Consider the following 20,041-nt stretch of genomic DNA (forward strand, 5'->3'; position numbering starts at 1 on the left):
TTACAGTATATTACTGACTCTATATTATATTATAGTATATTACTGAATCTATATTATAGTATATTACAGTACATTACTGACTCTATATTACATTATAGTATAGTATATTACTGACTCTATATTATATTATAGTATATTACAGTATATTACTGACTCTATATTATAGTATATTACAGTATATTACTGACTCTATATCATATTATATTACAGTATATTACTGACTCTATATTATATTATAGTATAGTATATTACTGACTATATTATATTATAGTATATTACTGACTCTATATTATATTATAGTATATTACAGTATATTACTGACTCTATATTATATTATATTACAGTATATTACTGACTCTATATTATATTATATTACAGTATATTACTGACTATATTATATTATAGTATATTACTGACTATATTATATTACAGTATATTACTGAATCTATATTATAGTATATTACAGTATATTACTGACTCTATATTATATTATAGTATATTACTGAATCTATATTATAGTATATTACAGTACATTACTGACTCTATATTACATTATAGTATATTACAGTATATTACTGACTCTATATTATATTATAGTACATTACAGTATATTACTGAATCTATATTATAGTATATTAAAGTATATTACTGACTCTATATCATATTATAGTATATTACAGTGTATTACTGACTCTATATTATATTACAGTATATTACTGAATCTATATTATATTACTGAATCTATTATAGTATATTACAGTATATTACTGAATCTATATTATAGTATATTACTGAATCTATATTATAGTATATTACAGTAAATTACTGAATCTATATTATAGTATATTACTGAATCTATATTATAGTATATTACAGTATATTACTGAATCTATATTATATAATAGTATATATTACTGAATCTATATTATAGTATAATACAGTATATTACTGAATCTATATTATATTCTAGTATAATACTGAATCGATATTATAGTATATTACAGTATATTACTGAATCTATATTATATTATAGTATATTACAGTATATTACTGAATCTATATTATATTATAGTATATTACAGTATATTACTGAATCTATATTATAGTATATTACAGTATATTACTGACTATATTATATTATAGTACATTACAGTATGTTACTGAATCTATATTATATTATAGTACATTACAGTATATTACTGAATCTATATTATAGTATATTACAGTATATTACTGAATCTATATTATATTATAGTATATTACAGTATATTACTGAATCTATATTATAGTATATTATTGACTCAGAAAATTCAGTTTTTGTTAAAAAAGAAAAGAAAAAGAAATTCAGCTGGTGAGATGAAACATTAGCATTTGTTTCCAATAAAAGCAGCGTGTTCCTCCGGTTGTCTTGAGTCGAGTCATAAGTCACTTCCAGCGAAGCGGCCTGTAATATTTTCATATTTTTCCAACCACAAAATCCTCCAAACAGGTGAAATTGGACTGGGACCAAACAGAAGCACATCTCTCAACTGGCCGAGTGTGTCTCTTGTTTTATGAAAAACAAGAAACACAAACTCGGCACCAGATTAAGACGGCCATATTATATGTTGATTTCCTGTGAGAGCAGGAAGGACCAGCGTGGAGACGCGCTACCCACTGGAACGGACAGACGGGAAATGAAATTCTGAGCCGAGCCGCTGAGCATGTGTTTTATTTCCAGTGTGGCTTTCCGGTCCGTTGTAGAAACACAACAACAGCAGCTCCTGCCAGCCGAGCCGGCCACCAAACCTCAACAACTGTCCCTCCCGGAGCCTCCTTCTCATTTCCATATGAGAGGGAGCGTTGACGGGGAGAAGGCCCCGCGCTCCTCTGTGGACCGCAGGAAAAGTTGTGCATTCATGTGTCGACGTCGGACAGACAAACGCGCGTCTCCCTGAATGGAAAGCAGAAGGCGTGATGAAAAATTCATCCCGTGGCGAAATAATGGATAAATATTTATATCCCGTCTGCAGCGACGTGGAGATGCGGCTTCAGGAAGGCTCCGCCGAACGGTAGGAGGACATTTACATTTCAATGGCTCATTACACCAGAGCCCTTTTGCTAGCTACTGAGCGCTCCTGCCGTCTTTGGATCGGTAGCTGGAGACCAGGGGGAGATGACGCCAACTCAGAGACACAAAACAGGAAGACACAGATTTAAGCAAGGACACCAGCCGAACCACTGATGTGAGCATCCCGACTCTGCATGTATGTACAGTATGCAGGTACACATGCATGTATGCACGTACATATGTATGTACAGTAAGTACGTACAGTAGGTGTATACATAATGGATTTATGCGTGATTGTATGTCTGCGGGGCAGCACGGTGGTGCAGTGGTTAGCGCGGTCGCCTCACAGCAAGAAGGTCCTGGGTTCGAGCCCCGGGATGGTCCAACCTTGGGGGTCGTCCTCTGTGTGGAGTTTGCATGTTCTCCCCGTGTCTGTGTGGGTTTCCTCCGGGGGCTCCGGTTTCCTCCCACAGTCCAAAGACATGTAGGTCAGGTGACTCGGCCGCACTAAATTGTCCCTAGGTGTGAATGTGTGTGTGTGTGGGCCCTGTGTGATGACCTGGCGGCCTGTACAGGGTGTCCCCCCACCTGCCGCCCAATAACTGCTGGGATAGGCTCCAGCATCCCCATGACCCTGAGAGCAGGATAAGCGGTTTGGATGATGGATGGATGGGTGGATGTCTGTGTGTTGCATGTTCGTCTGCTTTTGTTTATGTATCTAATACCTATATGTATGCACATTCATATGCATATATGTATGGGTGGGTGGGCGGTATGTGCATGTACAGACAGAGAAAAAAGGGTAAGTGGGGGTAAATGGAGGAGGGGGGTACTTTTAGGAGGACTCCTGGCTGAAGACAAATCTGGCAGTGCCTCTGTGTGCACATACAAACATACACACATGCATTCATGTCTGCATGTGAATGCACTGACTTGCAGACAGACAGACCTGTGACTCTCCCTCTGCCTGTCTGTCCTTAGAGGGGAAGAGATTCTGGAGTGTTCGCCTTACAGACTGCAGAGGACCCTGATCTGAGAGAGAGAGAGACAGACAGACAGACAGACAGACAGAGAGAGACAAAGATTGAGGAGAAAAGGAGAGGAAAGAGGGATGAGATATATGGAGAGAGAAAGAAAAGAGAACAAGAGAAAAAGAGGCGATTTTAAGAATTTAATATCGAAAAAAAGAGGAGGAGGAGAGAGAAAGATGAAAAGGATTCTGTTGAGAGGGGATGCGGTTGCCTGGGTACCAGTCCTCTGTGTGTGTGTGTGTGTGTGTGTGTGTGTGTGTGTGTGTGTGTGTGTGTGTGACAAACTACTGAAGAACTTAAGTAGCAGAGACAAATACACGGTGAACATCTGGATCCTGGCGGGGCACAGCTGACGTGCAGGCGGTGCTAGCACTCGTTAGCTCTCGTTAGCACTCTGTTTCCCAGCTTGTTCAGAACAGAGCCACGCCAGACAAACACCATCATGGCCAAAACATCCACCCATCCACTATCCAAGCTGCTTATCCCAACTCTGGCTGCGGGATGCTGGAGCCTATCCCAGCAGTCACTGGGCGGCAGGAGGGGGGACACCCTGGACAGGCCGCCAGTCCATCACAGGGCCCACACACACACACACACACACACACACACACACACACACACACACACACACACACACACACACACACACACACACACACACACACACACACACACACACACACACACAGGGACAATGTAGTATGGCCGAGTCACCTGACCTACATGTCTTTGGACTGTGGGAGGAAACCCACACAGACACGGGGAGAACATGCAAACTCCACACAGAGGACGACCCGGGACGACCCCCAAGGTTGGACTACCCCGGGGCTCGAACCCAGGACCCACTTGCTGTGAGGCGACTGTGCTAACCACTGCGCCACCGTGCTGCTCTGGCCAAAACATGACCAGATTTAAACCTGCCACTTCACAACACTGGTTCCCAATCAGGTCCTCGGGTTCTGTTTTCCACCAGGCGGTTCATTACATCCACCTGTCGTTCCAGGTGTAACGCCTTCCAGACTGGAGGCTGAATAACTCCCAACAGGTGGATGTAACGGACAACCTGGTAGAATAGAAAACCGTATTATACACCAAATGAACATGGAAAAAACTGTATTTATATTTCATCCCTATAGCTGCCAACATATTTCAAAAGAAAAGTGGCGTGGAGTGTTTGGCTGGCATGACAAACCTTTGCTCTCCTCGCCCTCCGTGGTGCGAGGTTTTACACCACCAAAACAGCAAACTACACCTGGCTTGGAGGGGGTTCTATGGCAGCAGGTCTGGGTGTGTACCCTGCTAGCTTGTTTTATGCTAAACCACCCAATGTGCCGTGTCAGGATACATACCATCACATTCCTCCTCGGTATTAGCATTATCCTCTGACCTTTCACCCCTCATACTCCAGTTTAGAGACTTTCGGGGCACTAGCAAAGTGTTTCAAGTCCTTCGGGAACTTTTCTCCACAAGTGCTTTTGAGACAGTGGTTGTTTGTAGTGTGTGGACGGTCTGGGCCGTGACCGGAGGCTTAGTCACAACCGCTGTGTATTTTTTTGAAGGAGGGAAGCGCTGAAATATGTTATTTTTGGGACACGTTTCAGTGCAGCGGGGAGAAACAGTGATAGGATTTGATTCCCTGCTGTGACGGGCCCCATAGGGCCCTCGCTCCCTGCTGTGACGGGCCCCATAGGGCCCTCGCTCCCTGCTGTGACAGGCCCCATAGGGCCCTCGTTCTCCAGTCTGACCTCCGTTTCAGACTCCTGCACATGTGGAACAGTGTTGAAAAAGCCCACAGCTAACTTGCTAACATCACTTCTCCTTTTTCCTGTTTTCCTGTCTGTGCAAGACCACAGCCGAACATTTATTAGTCAACCTGTGTGGAAACAACCACTGCTGGATGAAAAAACATCCATCCATCCATCCATCCATCCATCCATCCATCCATCCATCCATCCATCCATCCATCCATCCAGCCAGCCATCCATCCATCCATCCATCCATCCATCCATCCATCCATCCATCCATCCATCCAGCCATCCATCATCTGAGCTACTTATCCTGCTGTCAGGGTCACGGGGATGCTGGAGCTTATCCCAGCAGTCACTGGACGGCAGGCGGGAGACACTATGGACAGGCCACCAGGACATCACATAGGACCCACACACACACACACACACACACACACACACATTCACACCTTGGGACAGTTTAGTACGGCTGAGTCACCTGACCTACATGTCTTTGGACTGTGGGAGGAAACCGGAGCCCCCGGAGGAAACCCACACAGACACGGAGAGAACATGCAAACTCCACACAGAGGACGACCCGGGACGACCCCCAAGGTTGGATTATCCCAGGGCTCGAACCCAGAACCTTCTTGCTGTGAGGCGACCGTGCTAACCACTGCGCCCCCGTGCTGCCGGATGAAAAAAACAACAATACAAAATTAAGATTAGACAAAATATAAAAATAATTAAAGATTTTAAAATCGGACTGGCTAAACCAGTGGCCAATCACGTCACTGGTGGAACGTAGGCAGGTTTTCATTTTAACCGATTGGTCGGCATGCTTTGCTAATTAGTAAAGTCAAAGTCACTTGAAAATACTTCCCATGATTTAAGTTCAACTAATTCCTCTAAGTGACAGGCATTACAAAATGTCATTGTTTTTAAATATCATCTTTACCTCCTGATTACTGTCACCAATCATCCATGAGACATGCCCGCCACGCTTTCGTCTAACACCCAAGCAGGGGGTCTACACTGGTGTTAACGCTGATTCAAAAATCACAGGGCGGCCATGGATATTGAAGTCAGCTCCGGCTCAGCTGTAAATTATGTTTCCTTCATTAATGCCCTTGGGGAAATTCAGTTACTGCAAATTAAGCCATCCTGGCTGTGATTTGTGTAGCTTGGAGCAGTAGGCTGCCACCTTCATGCTCCGCCCGGGGACCAACTCCAGTTCTTTTCCCGTTGCCTTGCTCAGGGGCACAGACAGGAGTATTAACCCTAACATGCGTGTCTTTCTGATGGTGGGGGAAACCGGAGCACTGACTGAGCAAGCGGAGCATTGGGGGGCTTGTACAGGGACTGTCAAGAGCCTTTTTGGGGGAGAATCTCAGCCAAAAAACTCAGTCCACCTCGACACCTTTGTCCTTGGCAGAGAGCACAAGTGTGACACTTTAACACAGGAGTAGGAGGCTGCTGTCTTACTTCTTCTTTCAGCTTGCTCCCCATTTCTCAGAGGTCACCACAGCGGATTGTAGTTTTCATCTGTATCCTGTGAGGGCACAGCACCAATGGTAGCTGTTGTTAACCCGGGCCTCAGCCAATCCCGTATGAAGCTTCGACTGATCTGGTATGGGATTGTCAATCAGCATAATGATTTGGCAGAATTTTACATCAGATGCCCTTCCTGACATAACCACTAACCCTATGGATGGGGTATCGGTCAAGCGCTGGTTGCCATCCAGTATTCATGGACTTGCACCTATGCCTGTCGCTATGTCGCTAAGCTGCTTTCTTACTCATAGTCTCAAATTCTTAAAGACAGGAAACTATACTCCTCCTTCCACTCCTCAACAACAGAAAGAGTCAGAGAGGGAAATATATGCTCAAATTCTTCATCCCACTGGTCAGACGGAGTATAGTTCTCAGAGGGGCCCTGGCAGGGACGCATAGACCTCCTCCACCAACCAGTGCAGCGGTCTAAAAGACTTGATTCAAGTCAACTCTGCAAGATATTCAACAGTTGATTTCACAAGATGGCCCAGCTTGACACAATGAGCCTCTCGCGAGCTGGACCACAGGCTAACATACGACAAGACCTGGGAGTTGATTAGAATATTACCAAACAATGGCTCCTCAAAAATCCATATATACCTGGTGTCATAACGGGTGCTTGATGGAAACTGAAAATCTGCCGTGATTGCAAAACTGATTTATAGAAGGGTGTCAACACTGTAAGGTCTATAACTTCAGGCTGGAGCAGGAACAGCTGCTTATTGTAACCAAGTCGGCCATCCCTCCTCCGCAACAATCGAGCCGTGTCCTGCCAGCTCAGTCCGAAGTTGTATAACAGTCTCTGTGCAGTCTGGAGCCTGAATGATGTTATCCAGGATGGGATGTCCATGAGGTCTTGTCCTCCATCATGTACCGGTAGTTACAATGCAGCTGCCCTAATCCAGTGTTGACCTGACCAGAAAAAAAAAATCACAATGGTCCTCTAGATTTCCTCAATAAGTTCCTTTGGTGGAGGTAGGACTATCAGTCTGTGCCATAGGGTCAAGACAACCAAGTTATTGACAACCAGGACCCCTCCCCAATAAGAAAGCTGAGGTAGCATCCATTTCCATTTAGACAACCTTCTCCACTACACCTTACCAAATCTGCCTCTGAAAGTCCTCTGTTCCTGGGAGCACACCTAAAATCTTCATCCCTGTCCTCCCCCACCTAAGATCCTGTGGCAGACTGGGAGAATTCCTCTCTCCACTGACCTACCTGCAAGGCTTCACTCTTCTCCTAATCAGCATATGCTGATACAATCAATGGGGGACCCTGTAGCAACCCCACTAGGGAGAGCTCTTATAATCTGCAGACAGGCAAGAAACTTGTGACCCATGTCCCCACACTCCAAACACTTCATACTACCCGTGCTAGCATAAACATGTAAAAACCCTTCCTCTTGTTTAACCCTGAAACACACCTCTAGTGGTCGTGTTGGTGAATTTAAAAACATGGACACCTGTCACCTTTAGTGACTGTGTGTGTTTAAGTTGATAATTTTTTCACCCTAAACCCGTGGTTTTGGAATAACTTGCCATTTTACTAAAGCGTTGAAGCTCTCGCTCCAGCGCTTAATTGGGGATAAACGAGGGGACACCTGATATGCTAACCAAGGTGGCTGGCACAGCCAGTGGTGGAACTCGCACGTAAACTTCATTAAGAAAGATGCCATTCTAAACGAACTAAGCAAGGAAGCGCTCCTCTTTCAGAAATACAACCACCGCTTTACTCATTTGCAAAGCATAGGACAGATTTTCATGGCCAACTAAATCACTAACAATAAGGAGAACTTCCTCCATTACAGACAGGTTGGGCTGAACCCACACTCCATGATGGAGAGAGAGAGATGGTGAACACACCATATCCACTACAACACAACACCAACCAGTACACTAAAACACACAAATAATAATCGATCAAGCAAAACCAAACCACAAAACTAGCAAAATGCTTGCAGCAGACAGTTATTCTCAACAAACACTCACACACGCCCAACTCCCATCATCCATCATGCAACAGCAGAGCAAGAGGAAGGAAGGGAGGGAGAGAGAGGGGGAGAGATACTGTCCACCTCACCAGCAGCAGTAGTCATGTGGTTTGAAAAGGAGCACTCCTGCATTTTGGGAGACGGCAGGGGACCATTCCTCTCCTCCTGAACTGGACCTCCCTGTAGAAGTCAGACAAGAGGTGAATAAGGAGATCTAGAACAAGTTGGCAGCTTAGAAAGCTACTCCTACGAAATGACTGCTAGCACAGGATAAAAACAAATCGAAGTACCCTAAGAGAATTGTGGGTAATTTAAGGCCTTAGTTCATCAAACCAAAGACATATAAACAGAAATATAGTTTTTACAAAATGGATGTAGTATTTCGAATAAAATCCTTTTAATATAATACGAAATAAATGGCTTAAAAAGGCAAGAAAGAAAGGGATGAGAGAGAAAGCGAAAGATAGAGGAGGATTACATGAGATGTTGGTTTTGAAGCAATACCATCCAAAGTACACGGAGAAGCATATGATAGAGCTTGGTCTGCTGAGGAATCAAACAAACCAGATGAAGTACAATTTTGAGACAAATCAAGAGTCGCCTTGGATGGGTGTAGATCTCCATTGGCCCTGTTCATACCCAGCATTAAAATGTCACAATCAGACAGCTAAAAATAAAATGTGTGAACGTATCCAAGACGGATTGAGAATCCAATCTCACGTACCACATTCAGAGGTGATCAGAGGTACTATATGTGAGACCAGATCAGAGGTGATCAGAGGTACTATATGTGAGACCAGATCAGAGGTGATCAGAGGTACTATATGTGAGACCAGATCAGAGGTGATCAGAGGTACTGTATGTGAGACCAGATCAGAGGTGATCAGAGGTACTATATGTGAGACCAGATCAGAGGTGATCAGAGGTACTATATGTGAGACCAGATCAGAGGTGATCAGAGGTACTATATGTGAGACCAGATCAGAGGTGATCAGAGGTACTATATGTGAGACTAGATCAGAGGTAATCAGAGGTACTATATGTGAGACCAGATCAGAGGTGATCAGAGGTACTATATGTGAGACCAGATCAGAGGTGATCAGAGGTACTATATGTGAGACCAGATCAGAGGTGATCAGAGGTACTATATGTGAGACCAGATCAGAGGTACTATATGTGAGACCAGATCAGAGGTGATCAGAGGTACTATATGTGAGACCAGATCAGAGGTACTATATGTGAGACCAGATCAGAGGTGATAAGAGATAGTATATATGTGAGACCAGATTAGGAATGTAGTGTGAACGCATTTGTGTTTCCAAACAAATTTAGACTCACATTCATCTGTATACATAGAATTACATAGTTTACCTTTGCACACTATAGTCATTAAAACTGCAAGTCAACTCCTGATCAAAACCGTTTACAACAATGGACGGAGCAACCGCAACACCAAGCACCTCTTTCCCACTGGTGTGAATATTCAGTTCAAAATACACTTGAGGATTCCCATCGAAACAAATGTATATGAGGAAATGTTTAAAGAAGCATTGCAATGCAAGAGACGTATATGGTTATTTGTATATTGAGTGAAAAAGCTAAATCCTATCTAATGACAGGATTTTGCTTTGCTGGAGACACATGTTGAGACACATGTTGATACCAGGTGTGAACAGAAGCCGTTGAAAACACAACCTGGATCTAGCTGGATAAAAGATGACAGGTGTAAACTGAGACATAGACACAGAGCGTTAGGGGTTTAATTCCCTGTGTAGCTCAATGGAATAGGACCCACCTTCTCACCCTCGTCTTCCTCGTCCTCATCCACAAAGGCGAAGGACTCCCAGCTGTGTTTGGCACATTGGCTCTGCTCTGGGAGGCCGCGACCCTGCAGTAATACCCGGGGAAACACAGACAGCAGCCATGGGTCTAACCAGAAGCTACGCCAATTTTAAAGAAACTTTTATAAAGTCCCCAAAAACATGAATAAGATGAATTTGCTTTATCTGGTTTAAATCTATTACAAATTTACTCGTAAAAAAAAAAAATCACATCAACAACCATTTATCTCACTATCTCTTTAAACCTGCTTAAAAACTTTTTGCGACATTTCTTTTTTTCAGAAAACTTTTTTTATTAAAAATTTCAAAATCTGCAAAGAAATAGCTTGATGGTAATACAGCTGCCAACTGCGGCCTGCAAGGTGTCAGGTACCAGACCAGATAACCTGAGGCATCTGTTTTCTGTTTTGTCTTTTTTCTATGCACATTATTGTGCAAGTTACTATTTCAGCTTCCAGCTGAAGTTTGAAAATTAGTGATAGCTCTGGCAGCACGGTGGCGCAGTGGTTAGCGCAGTCGCCTCACAGCAAGAAGGTCCTGGGTTCGAGCCCCGGGGTAGTCCAACCTTGGGGGTCGTCCTCTGTGTGGAGTTTGCATGTTCTCCCCGTGTCTGCGTGGGTTTCCTCCGGGTGCTCCGGTTTCTCCCACAGTCCAAAGACATGTAGGTCAGGTGAATCGGCCATACTAAGTTGTCCCTAGGTAGGAATGAGTGTGTGTGTCTGTCGGCCCTGTGTGACGGCCTGGAAGCCTGTCCAGGGTGTCTCCCCGCCTGCCGCCCAATGACTGCTGGGATAGGCTCCAGCATCCCCGCGACCCTGAGAGCAGGATAATCGGTTCAGATAAAGGATGGATGGATGGGTGATAGTTCTGACTTTTGATAGTCCTGATTTGGGGCGGCACGGTGGCCCAGTGGTTAGCACTGTTGCCTCACAGCAAGAAGGTCCTGGGTTTGAACCCCAGGCCGTCCCAGGTCTTTTCTGTGTGGAGTTTGCATGTTCTCCCTGTGTGTGTATGGGTTTCCTCCGGGTGCTCTGGTTTCCTCCCACCATCAAATAGACATGCATGTTAGGGTTAATACTCCTGCCTGTGCCCCTAAGCAAGGCAATGGAAAGAAGAACTGGAGTTGGTCCCCGGGCAGCAGCCCGCTGCTCCTATACAATAGGATGGGTTACATGCAGAGGACACATTTCATTGTAATCTGTACAATGACAAAATAAAGCGGCTTTCTTTCCTTCTTCATTTTCTACGCAGTTCTTCTGCCAAAATGCAGATAACACAGGACAAAAGCAGAGGATTATACTGCAGCATATACACCAACTTATATTCTCCTTTTTCTCACATGCAAAAAGAAGATCATGTGATCCATTTTTGGCTCTAGACCTTCCAGTTGATAAGCCCTGCCTGAGTCCATCTAGTTTAAAATATTTATCTTTTTTTATCCATCTATCTATTCTTAATATACTTGTTCATATTCATTTATATCTGTACATAGTAGTTAAACGTTTGTTGTCTTTGTTTTAGCTGTATGTCTCTTCTGTGGAAGTGCATGGACAACAATGGAGGAACTGGCGCCAAATAAACTGATTCTGATCTTTCTCAAGCATCCAACCATCCATTATCCAAACCGCTTATCCTGCTCTCAGGGTTGTGGGGATGCTGGAGCCTATCCCAGCAGTCAATGAGTGGCAGGTGGGGAGACACCCTGGACAGACTGCCAGTCCATCACAGGGCCGACACACATTCACACCTAGGGACAATTTAGTAAGGCTGATTCAATTTAGTATGGCTGAGTCACCTGACCTACATGTCTTTGGACTGTGGGAGGAAACTGGAGCACCCGAAGGAAACCCAAGCAGACACGGCGAGAACATGCAAACTCCACACAGAGGATGACCTGGGACGACCCCCAATTTTGGACTACCCCGGGGCTCGAACCCAGGACCTTCTTGTTTGTTAGGTGGCCGCACTAACCACTGTGCCACCGTGCCGCCCCTTTCTCAAACAATGCTTTGGTAAATAGAATAGCAGGGTGGTGTACTGAGTAATAAGACCTCCCTGCAACCGGAGGGATTGGGATCTAATCCCTGTCAGCCCTGTTTAAATATCTCCGAGCAGAACACTGAATTTCTTTAAGCTCTATCAGTTCTAAACTGCAGCTGACCTTTAACCTCTATGTGGAGGGAGAGGGGGAAAGCAAATACAAACTAAATTTCCACACAGGAACCAAAGCAGTATTATGTTTGTATAAAATCTGTAACGTCTCGACTATTGATGACATTGGGATTATTTGGACAAATGAAAGGAAAAGCTTGTCGGTGGCAGCCCCTCAAGTGGTGGAAAGTGACGGAATAGAAGGGAACAATGGTTTTAATTAGAAAACAAAAGCTCATCACAAATGGCCTCTTTATCTTTAAGTCATTTCTAATTTCATATTAATTTGCCAGATTAAAAGCAAAGCAGAGAAAACATGTATTTTGGCCGTGTGGGTGTTTTGTCATGCTCATGAATATTCATTTGAATCCTCAAGCAAGCCAAGCAGTCAAAAAGACGAGATTTTTCTGAAGCCAACTCATAGCTGAGCAGCTAAATGGGCAGCACGATGGCCCAGTGGTTAGTGCTGTTGCCTCACAGCACGAAGGTTCTGGGTTCAAACCCCGGGGTTGTCTAGCCTTGAGGGGTCATCCCAGGCCGTCCTCTGTGTGGAGTTTAAATGTTCTCCCTGTGTGTGCGTTGGGTTTTCTCCGGGTGCTCCGGTTTTTCCCACCATCAAAAAGACATGCATGTTAGGGTTAGTACTCCTGTCTGTGCCCCTGACTGAGGCAATGGGAAAAGAACTGGAGTTGGTCCCCGGGTGCTGCACGGCGGCTGCCCACTGCTCCTAGCTACAAAGCTAGGATGGGTTAAATGCAGAGAGGAATTTCCCTACAGGGATCAATAAAGCATATCAAAATCAAAATAAATAGTTGAAAAAAATTGTCCTGAGAGGTCAGAGATGAGATAAGATAAGATTGGAAAAAAAAATCCCAATGCCCCAGTGCAGTGATGGGGACACTGTGCTGTAGGAGATGCCGTCCTTCGGATGAGATGTTAAACTGAGGTCCTGACTCACTGTGGTCATTGAAGATCCCATGGCACTTATCACAAAGAATAGGGGGTTCCCCAGTGTCCTGGCAAAATTCCCAACCTGGCTCTCTCCATCTGGCCACCTAATCATCCCCCCATGTAACTGGCTTAATGATTCCTCCCTCTACACCTCAAGCTGATGTGAGGCGAGCATTCAAAATGGCTGCCATGCATCACCCAGGTGGTGCTGCACATTGGTGCAGCCTCCTCCGGAGGCTCCGGTTTCCTCCCACAGTCCAAAGACATGGAGGTCAGGTGAATCAGCTGTACTAAATTGTCCCTAGATGAGAATGTGTGTGTGTGCCCTGTGATGGCCTGGCGGCCTGTCCAGGGTGTCTCCCTGCCTGCCACCCAATGACTGCTGGGATAGGCTCCAGCATCCTGTGACCCTTAGAGCAGGATAATTGGTTTGGATAATGGATGGATGGATTTTGCCATGAGAAGGTTGCAAAACGTGACAGTATAAGTTGTAGATGCGCAACGGCACTATGGGGAAGTAGAGTAAAATCAAAAATACTGAAAAACAAACTACAACGGACAAAACCAGTGGTAAGGAGAAAGCTAACAGCAACATGACGGATGCTACAGCAAGCTATAGCGCCAAACGTGGCACCGACAACGACTGACTTCATGGCTGCTATCAATTGGCTGCATCAAAATGTCACTGCTCAGCGCATCCATCGCTGGTCTGAAACAGTCACTGAATGACGCAGAGCAAAGAATAACCTCAGACGAAGGTGGACTGAACGAGCGCGAGACCTTAATTTAAAATCTGGAAGATCAGTGTTCAAGATGGGTGGAGGAGACCAGATCGCTCAGTGGGCGGGTGGACGACCTCGTCTCGTGATCTAGACAACAAAACATTCCGATCATTGGTGTTCAACAGGGTATGGAAGAGGGCAATCATACAGACTTTGTTTCAAAGTTTATGCCAACATTTCTGGGTGTAGAAAACTGTGACAACAGTCCTGTTAAGGCAGACCACAGGCCACGTGTTCCATGTGGAGGCAGCGGCAACAGATGGCAACTTCTTGCACAGATTCATCATGACTCAGTAAAGGAGCGTATAGTGAGACTTTCCTCACAGAGGTTCCCTCCTTTATAATATGAGGGAGTATGTATCTTTACTTGCCTGGACTCAGGTCCTGCAGTGATGAAATAACATCGGGTTGATAACATGAGGAACAAGGCGTCCGGGTAGCATAGCGGTCTATTCCATTGCTTACCAACACGGGGATCGCTGGTTCAAATCCCCGTGTTGATAAAATACAGGAGAGGTTCATGGAGTTGGATGAATCTGTGTCAATCAGAACGCTTATACAAAGCCTCGGCAGATCCTGGCACACTGACATTTATAGTCTCCCAAAGAGATGAGCACAGTACAACTCTATCTGCTCAGGTTAGTAAGCAGATGGACAGAATTAAGCAGACGCAATTTGTAATAGGAGACAAACCTCAGCAATTGTAGACGCGACAGCTGATACAGGCACAAGCCTCTCAGGCAATACTGAGCATAAAATCAAACATGGGCACTGTCCTTACTGGCCCTAAAGAAATAAATGCATGTTTTATGGATTTCTATTCAAAATTCTACTACTACTAGTAGTACTTTTGGCTGCTCCCGTTAAGGGTCGCCACAGCAGATCATCCATTTCCATCTCTTCCTGTCCTCTGCATCTTCCTCTGTCACACCAGCCACCTGCATGTCCTCTCTCACCACATCCATAAACCTCCTCTTTGGCCATCCTCTTCTCCTCTTCCCTGGCAGCTCCATATTCAGCATCCTTCTCCCAGTATACCCAGCATCTCTCCTCCACACATGTCCAAACCATCTCAGTCTTGCCTCTCTTGCTTTGTCTCCAAACCGTCCAACCTGAGCTGTCCCTCTAATATACTCGTTCCTAATCCCATCCTTCTTCATCGCTCCCAATGAAAATCTTATCATCTTCAACTCTACCACCTCCAGCTCCACCTCCTGTCTTTTCATCAGTACCACTGTCTATTCTGCCATTTCTATTCAAAATTATATACATAAAATGGTAATCACTACACTCGTGCAACTACGCCATTTCTCTCAGAACTAACCTGCCCCATCTTAACAGGGAAGCAGTAGCAGAGCTAGACAAGACATTTCTATTGAAGAGATGATAGAAGCCATTAAAAAATTCCCGAATAATAAAACACCTGGACCTGACTGATTTTCTATAGAATTCTACAAGTGTTTCTCTAAGGAGCTATCTCCACTACTGATGTGTACGTTTAAACATGCTACATCAAATGACCAACTGCCTCAAATACTTTATACTACAAATATTTCATTCATATGGAAAAAGGGCTGGGATAAGCTAGAAGCTTCATCTTATAGACCCATGTCACTAATCCCTCATGATTAGTGACACATGAATTCTAGCCAACCACTTGAAAGTTTATATCCAGACGACTGTACACCCTGATCAAACAGGCTTTATTCCCAATGGATATATTCATTTCAACCTACGACACTTCTTTAATATCTATATTCTAAACATAATACGGAGATAGTTCCAGTGGACATCCAGAAGGCCAGGTCAAGTGACCATATCAATCAGTATGAGACCTTAGAGGCAATTTGGCTTTGGGAAGCTGTTCGTTGACTAGATATGGATTTTGTATGCTCATCCCACAGCAAGTGTAATCACAAACCAGGATATCTCCCCTCAGTTCCCACTATACTGCGGCATCAGACATGGGGACCCTCTCTCACCTTTTTTGTTTGCTTGAGCCATAGAGCCACTAGCCACAAGTATACAGCAACATCCCAGAATATCACCTGTCTTCATTAGAGGGCAAAATGATAATTTGCCGTTATATGCGGGCAATGTTTTGCTTTACATTACATTACAGTCATTTAGCCGACACTTTCATCCAAAGCGACTAACAATAAGTGCATTTAACGTAGGAAATCAGGAGAACTACTAGTCATCAGAGGTCATAGGTGCACCTTCTCTCTAAACAAGCATCTAAGAGCAAAACCAGCGCTGAAGTAAAAGCGCTAGAAAGAGATTTTTTTTTTGAATGAGTGAATACAATAAGTGCTAAGAGCAAGTAACAGGGTATTAGTTCTTGAAGAGGTGCGTTTTCAACCTGTGCCGTAAGATGGGCAGCAATGTGTGTAAGTATAGCCAAAATAATTATAATTGTATGTTCTTATATGTCGCTATAATGTTGTTAATGAATGAAAAATGGAAATATAAGATTGCTTCTATGTACCAATGTGGACTGTATCCAAATCTGCAATAAAAATATCATAAAAATAAAAAATAAAAAAAAGTTTCCATAAGTGGTGAGTGATGCGGGTGAGTGTTCCTCACCTGCATCAGGAACCGCCTCTCAGGCGATAACCACCAATCACAGAGAGCCAGCAGCTCCAACCTGTCAATGCTGCCCAACAGGATCATAGAATCTACGACCGGGAAGGAAAGGAATAGGCTCACCACATGAAGTGTGTTTGTGATTAACCAAACCGAAGCACACCACCTATACCTGGGTCAACACACATCAAGTCAGATTTCGAAAAGGGAGATAGAGATAACTGTTCACCCTTAGAGTCCACCAGCGGGATGCTTTTGAGGGATGTGGAGTCCAGTAGGCGGATGACTTCTCTGTAGGTGGATTGGGTGGAGATGAACTTCACCTTCCTCACCATGATGTCCTCCACAAAGATGTTATACTGGCTGTGGAAGGCAGGTGGTCACATACGCATGTATTTGACTGCTAATTATTGAACTAACATGATTTCATCTTACACTGTATTAGTTCATTATCTACCCCTTTAAAAGCAAAGCAGAAAACAGTGTTTCGCCATTACATATTTATTTTTCTTAATGTCTGAGTCTAAAAAAAATTGCTTTAACTTCTTATCCATCCATCTATCCATCCATCCATCCATTAGCCGAACCGCTTATCCTGCTCCCAGGGTTGTGGGATGCTGGAGCCTATCCCAGCAGTCATTGGGCGGCAGGGGGGGAGACACCCTGGACAGGCCACCAGGCCATCACACAGTCCCCCCCCCCCCACACCTAGGGACAATTTGGTACGGCCGATTCACCTGACCTACATGTCTTTGGACTGTGGGAGGAAACCGGAGCCCTTGGAGGAAACCCACGCAGACACGGGGAGAACATGCAAACTCCACACAGAGGACGACCCCCCCAAGGTTGGACTACCCCGGGGCTCGAACCCAGGACCACTTCCTATCCATGATAAATCAAAACTGTATCTTTGCGTGCTTAAAGTCTCTCGTAGGGAGGCATCAATACACATACCAAGTCCAGTATGAACTTCACGACCATCAGCTTTTCTCCCTGTTCCTGCTTTCTGGGTCTGAGTTTGATGAACTTTTGGGTGGTTTCGATGGAAACCCCACAATTAATTTTTTGATTTTGAATGATTTTTGAAATCCCAATTGCTTTGCAGCCTGTGAAGACACCCAACCCTGGGTTCATTTAAAAAACAATCTCTCCTTTCATTTTTTGTGTTTGTGACATTTTGTTGCAACCAGTTGTCTATGTTTCAGTTTGGAGACACACAACGATACTTCAAATCATGTCAACAATTCTCACTAACAGAGCCATAAAACATTCATCGCTCCTGGTCAACATCTATGATGTGTAATCATAAAGGAAGCGTACATGATCTCCTCACATTCTCTTTTAGTTTGCTCTCTGGAAGAAAACTAGGGGAGAAATTTCCCCGAAAGGTTCGCGACAATCAAACTCATGGGATTGGCTTCCTTGAGAAAACAGTCACTGGCGGTCGTGCCAGTGGCCAAGCTGACCTGATGTGTCCAAAGCCGAGTTCAGGCAGGTAGGGCAGCTTCTTGACCTGGATGATGGAGTCGTAGAGCGACGGCTGCAGGCCCTGGGCCACCATGTTGGCCAGGATCACAGCCACCATCATGGGCAGGATGTGGGAGATCTGACCCGTCAGCTCGAAGCAGATCACCGCCGTGGAAACCGTGTGAGTCACTGCGCCCGTCAGTGCTGCAGCGCCTGTCAGAGACAAGGTGGAGGAGGAGGAGGAGAATGGAAAGAGGAAACAGTAGAGAGATTAATTTATGCCTGGCTGTGTGACATTTCTGACACTGACACTTAGCCCTACCTGAACATCACATGCTCTGTTTTATTTCTTCTGTTGGTTTCTTTTCTAGCTCAACCCGTTGTGCAGTGTTTGGTAGTCACTTGTTTGGAAGCTTGATGTTCATTGTTGATGCTGCTGTTCCTCGTTCAGGTCTCCCATTGAGATAGAAAAAGATGTTTGTTTTTTTTTAAATTCAAGTATGGGTGGCGGGTGCGGCTGAGGATGGGGAAGGCTTATATTTGACCAACTACCATACTTGTTTTAACGACCTGTAGCACACCGTTCAGTAGCTCCCTTTCCTTTGCTGCTCGCATCATCGTCGGCTTGGCAACGCTTGCAAAAGGTATGAATCTCATCCTTGGCACTTTTTTGTAACAAATGTTTAGATAATGGATGGCTGGATGTTCGTTACACCACTCAGGGTCGTCTACAGTTTTTAGTTTCAGCATTTTGACTGACTTAACCAACGTTTGGTAAACTGGGCGAGATAAGTTCAACGATCAGCTGGCACCAACGTTAGCGACACTGTTACTACACGCCATGTTTGTTGATTGGCGAGCATTTTTGGGCAGCAGAGTGGCCCAGTGGTTAGCGTTGTCGCCTCACAGCAAGAAGGTCCTGGGTTCAAACCCTGGGGTAGTCCAACCTTGGGGGTCATCCCAGGTCGTCCTCTGTGTGGAGTTTGCATGTTCTCCCCGTGTCTGTAGTGGGTGTTCCCCGGGTGCTCCGGTGTGCGAGAGAGAAAGTGAAAGACAGATACAGAGAGTTTTTTGGCATCAGACCATTCTTTTTGGGGGGGTTTGGACCCCCCCCTTTTTTTCTCCCCAATTGTACTTAGCCAATTACCCCACTCTTCCGAGCCGTCCCGGTTGCTGCTCCACCTCCTCTGCCGATCCGGGGAGGGCTGCAGACTACCACATGCCTCCTCCCATACATGTGGAGTCGCCAGCCGCTTCTTTTCACCTGACAGTGAGGAGTTTCACCGGGGGGATGGCGCATGTGGGAGGATCACGCTGTTCCCCCCAGTTCCCCCTCCCCCCCGAACAGGCACCCCACTGACCAGAGGAGGTGCTAGTGCAGTGACCAGGAAAATACCCACATCTTGCTTCCCACCCGCAGACACGGCCAACTGTGTCTGTAGGGACGCCCGACCAAGCCGGAGGTAACACGGGGATTCGAACCGGAGATCCCCGTGCTGGTAGGCAACAGAATAGACCGCCACGCTACCCGGACGCCCGGCATCAGGTCATTCTAATGGGTACTTCTCTACAGTGTTGTTGTAGAGCACTTTGCTATATAACAAGTGTTGTTGCTGTAAGTTGGTATCTCGAATGTGATGCTGCTGTTGCTGCAGCGTGAACTAGTGATGGGTATAATGAATTTGTTAGCCCACCCACCCAATATCACCACCAGCCATCACTGGTCGGCCATGTTAGTGAAATATGTCTACTGTGAATGAGACTGGCGTTTAGAATTTACTATCCATCAATCTGCATAACAAAAGAAAAATCTGAACACATGTAATGCTGATAAAAACTGTAGAGGGACCATCTATTCTGGTGTCTTCTGGTGTTTGGACAGAAGAACTGATTAACCAGGCAGTAAAT

At 44.9% G+C, this 20,041-nt stretch overlaps 1 protein-coding gene across 1 annotated transcript in view; it reads right to left on the reverse strand.

Moving 5' to 3' along the window:
- Positions 1–20,041, reverse strand: part of LOC130128453 (uncharacterized) — a 104,268-nt gene that overhangs the window by 11,541 nt on the left and 72,686 nt on the right. Inside the window, exons 16-21 of the mRNA XM_056298061.1 lie at positions 18,133–18,346; positions 16,896–17,029; positions 16,667–16,758; positions 10,148–10,240; positions 8,442–8,532; positions 3,000–3,082 (exon numbers count right to left, since the gene is read on the reverse strand). Of these exons, the coding sequence (XP_056154036.1) occupies positions 3,000–3,082; positions 8,442–8,532; positions 10,148–10,240; positions 16,667–16,758; positions 16,896–17,029; positions 18,133–18,346 (707 nt within the window). The remainder of the gene's footprint in view (positions 1–2,999; positions 3,083–8,441; positions 8,533–10,147; positions 10,241–16,666; positions 16,759–16,895; positions 17,030–18,132; positions 18,347–20,041) is intronic.

The sequence above is a fragment of the Lampris incognitus genome, chromosome 18, assembly GCF_029633865.1.
Source record: "Lampris incognitus isolate fLamInc1 chromosome 18, fLamInc1.hap2, whole genome shotgun sequence".
Taxonomy (NCBI): Eukaryota; Metazoa; Chordata; class Actinopteri; order Lampriformes; family Lampridae; genus Lampris; species Lampris incognitus.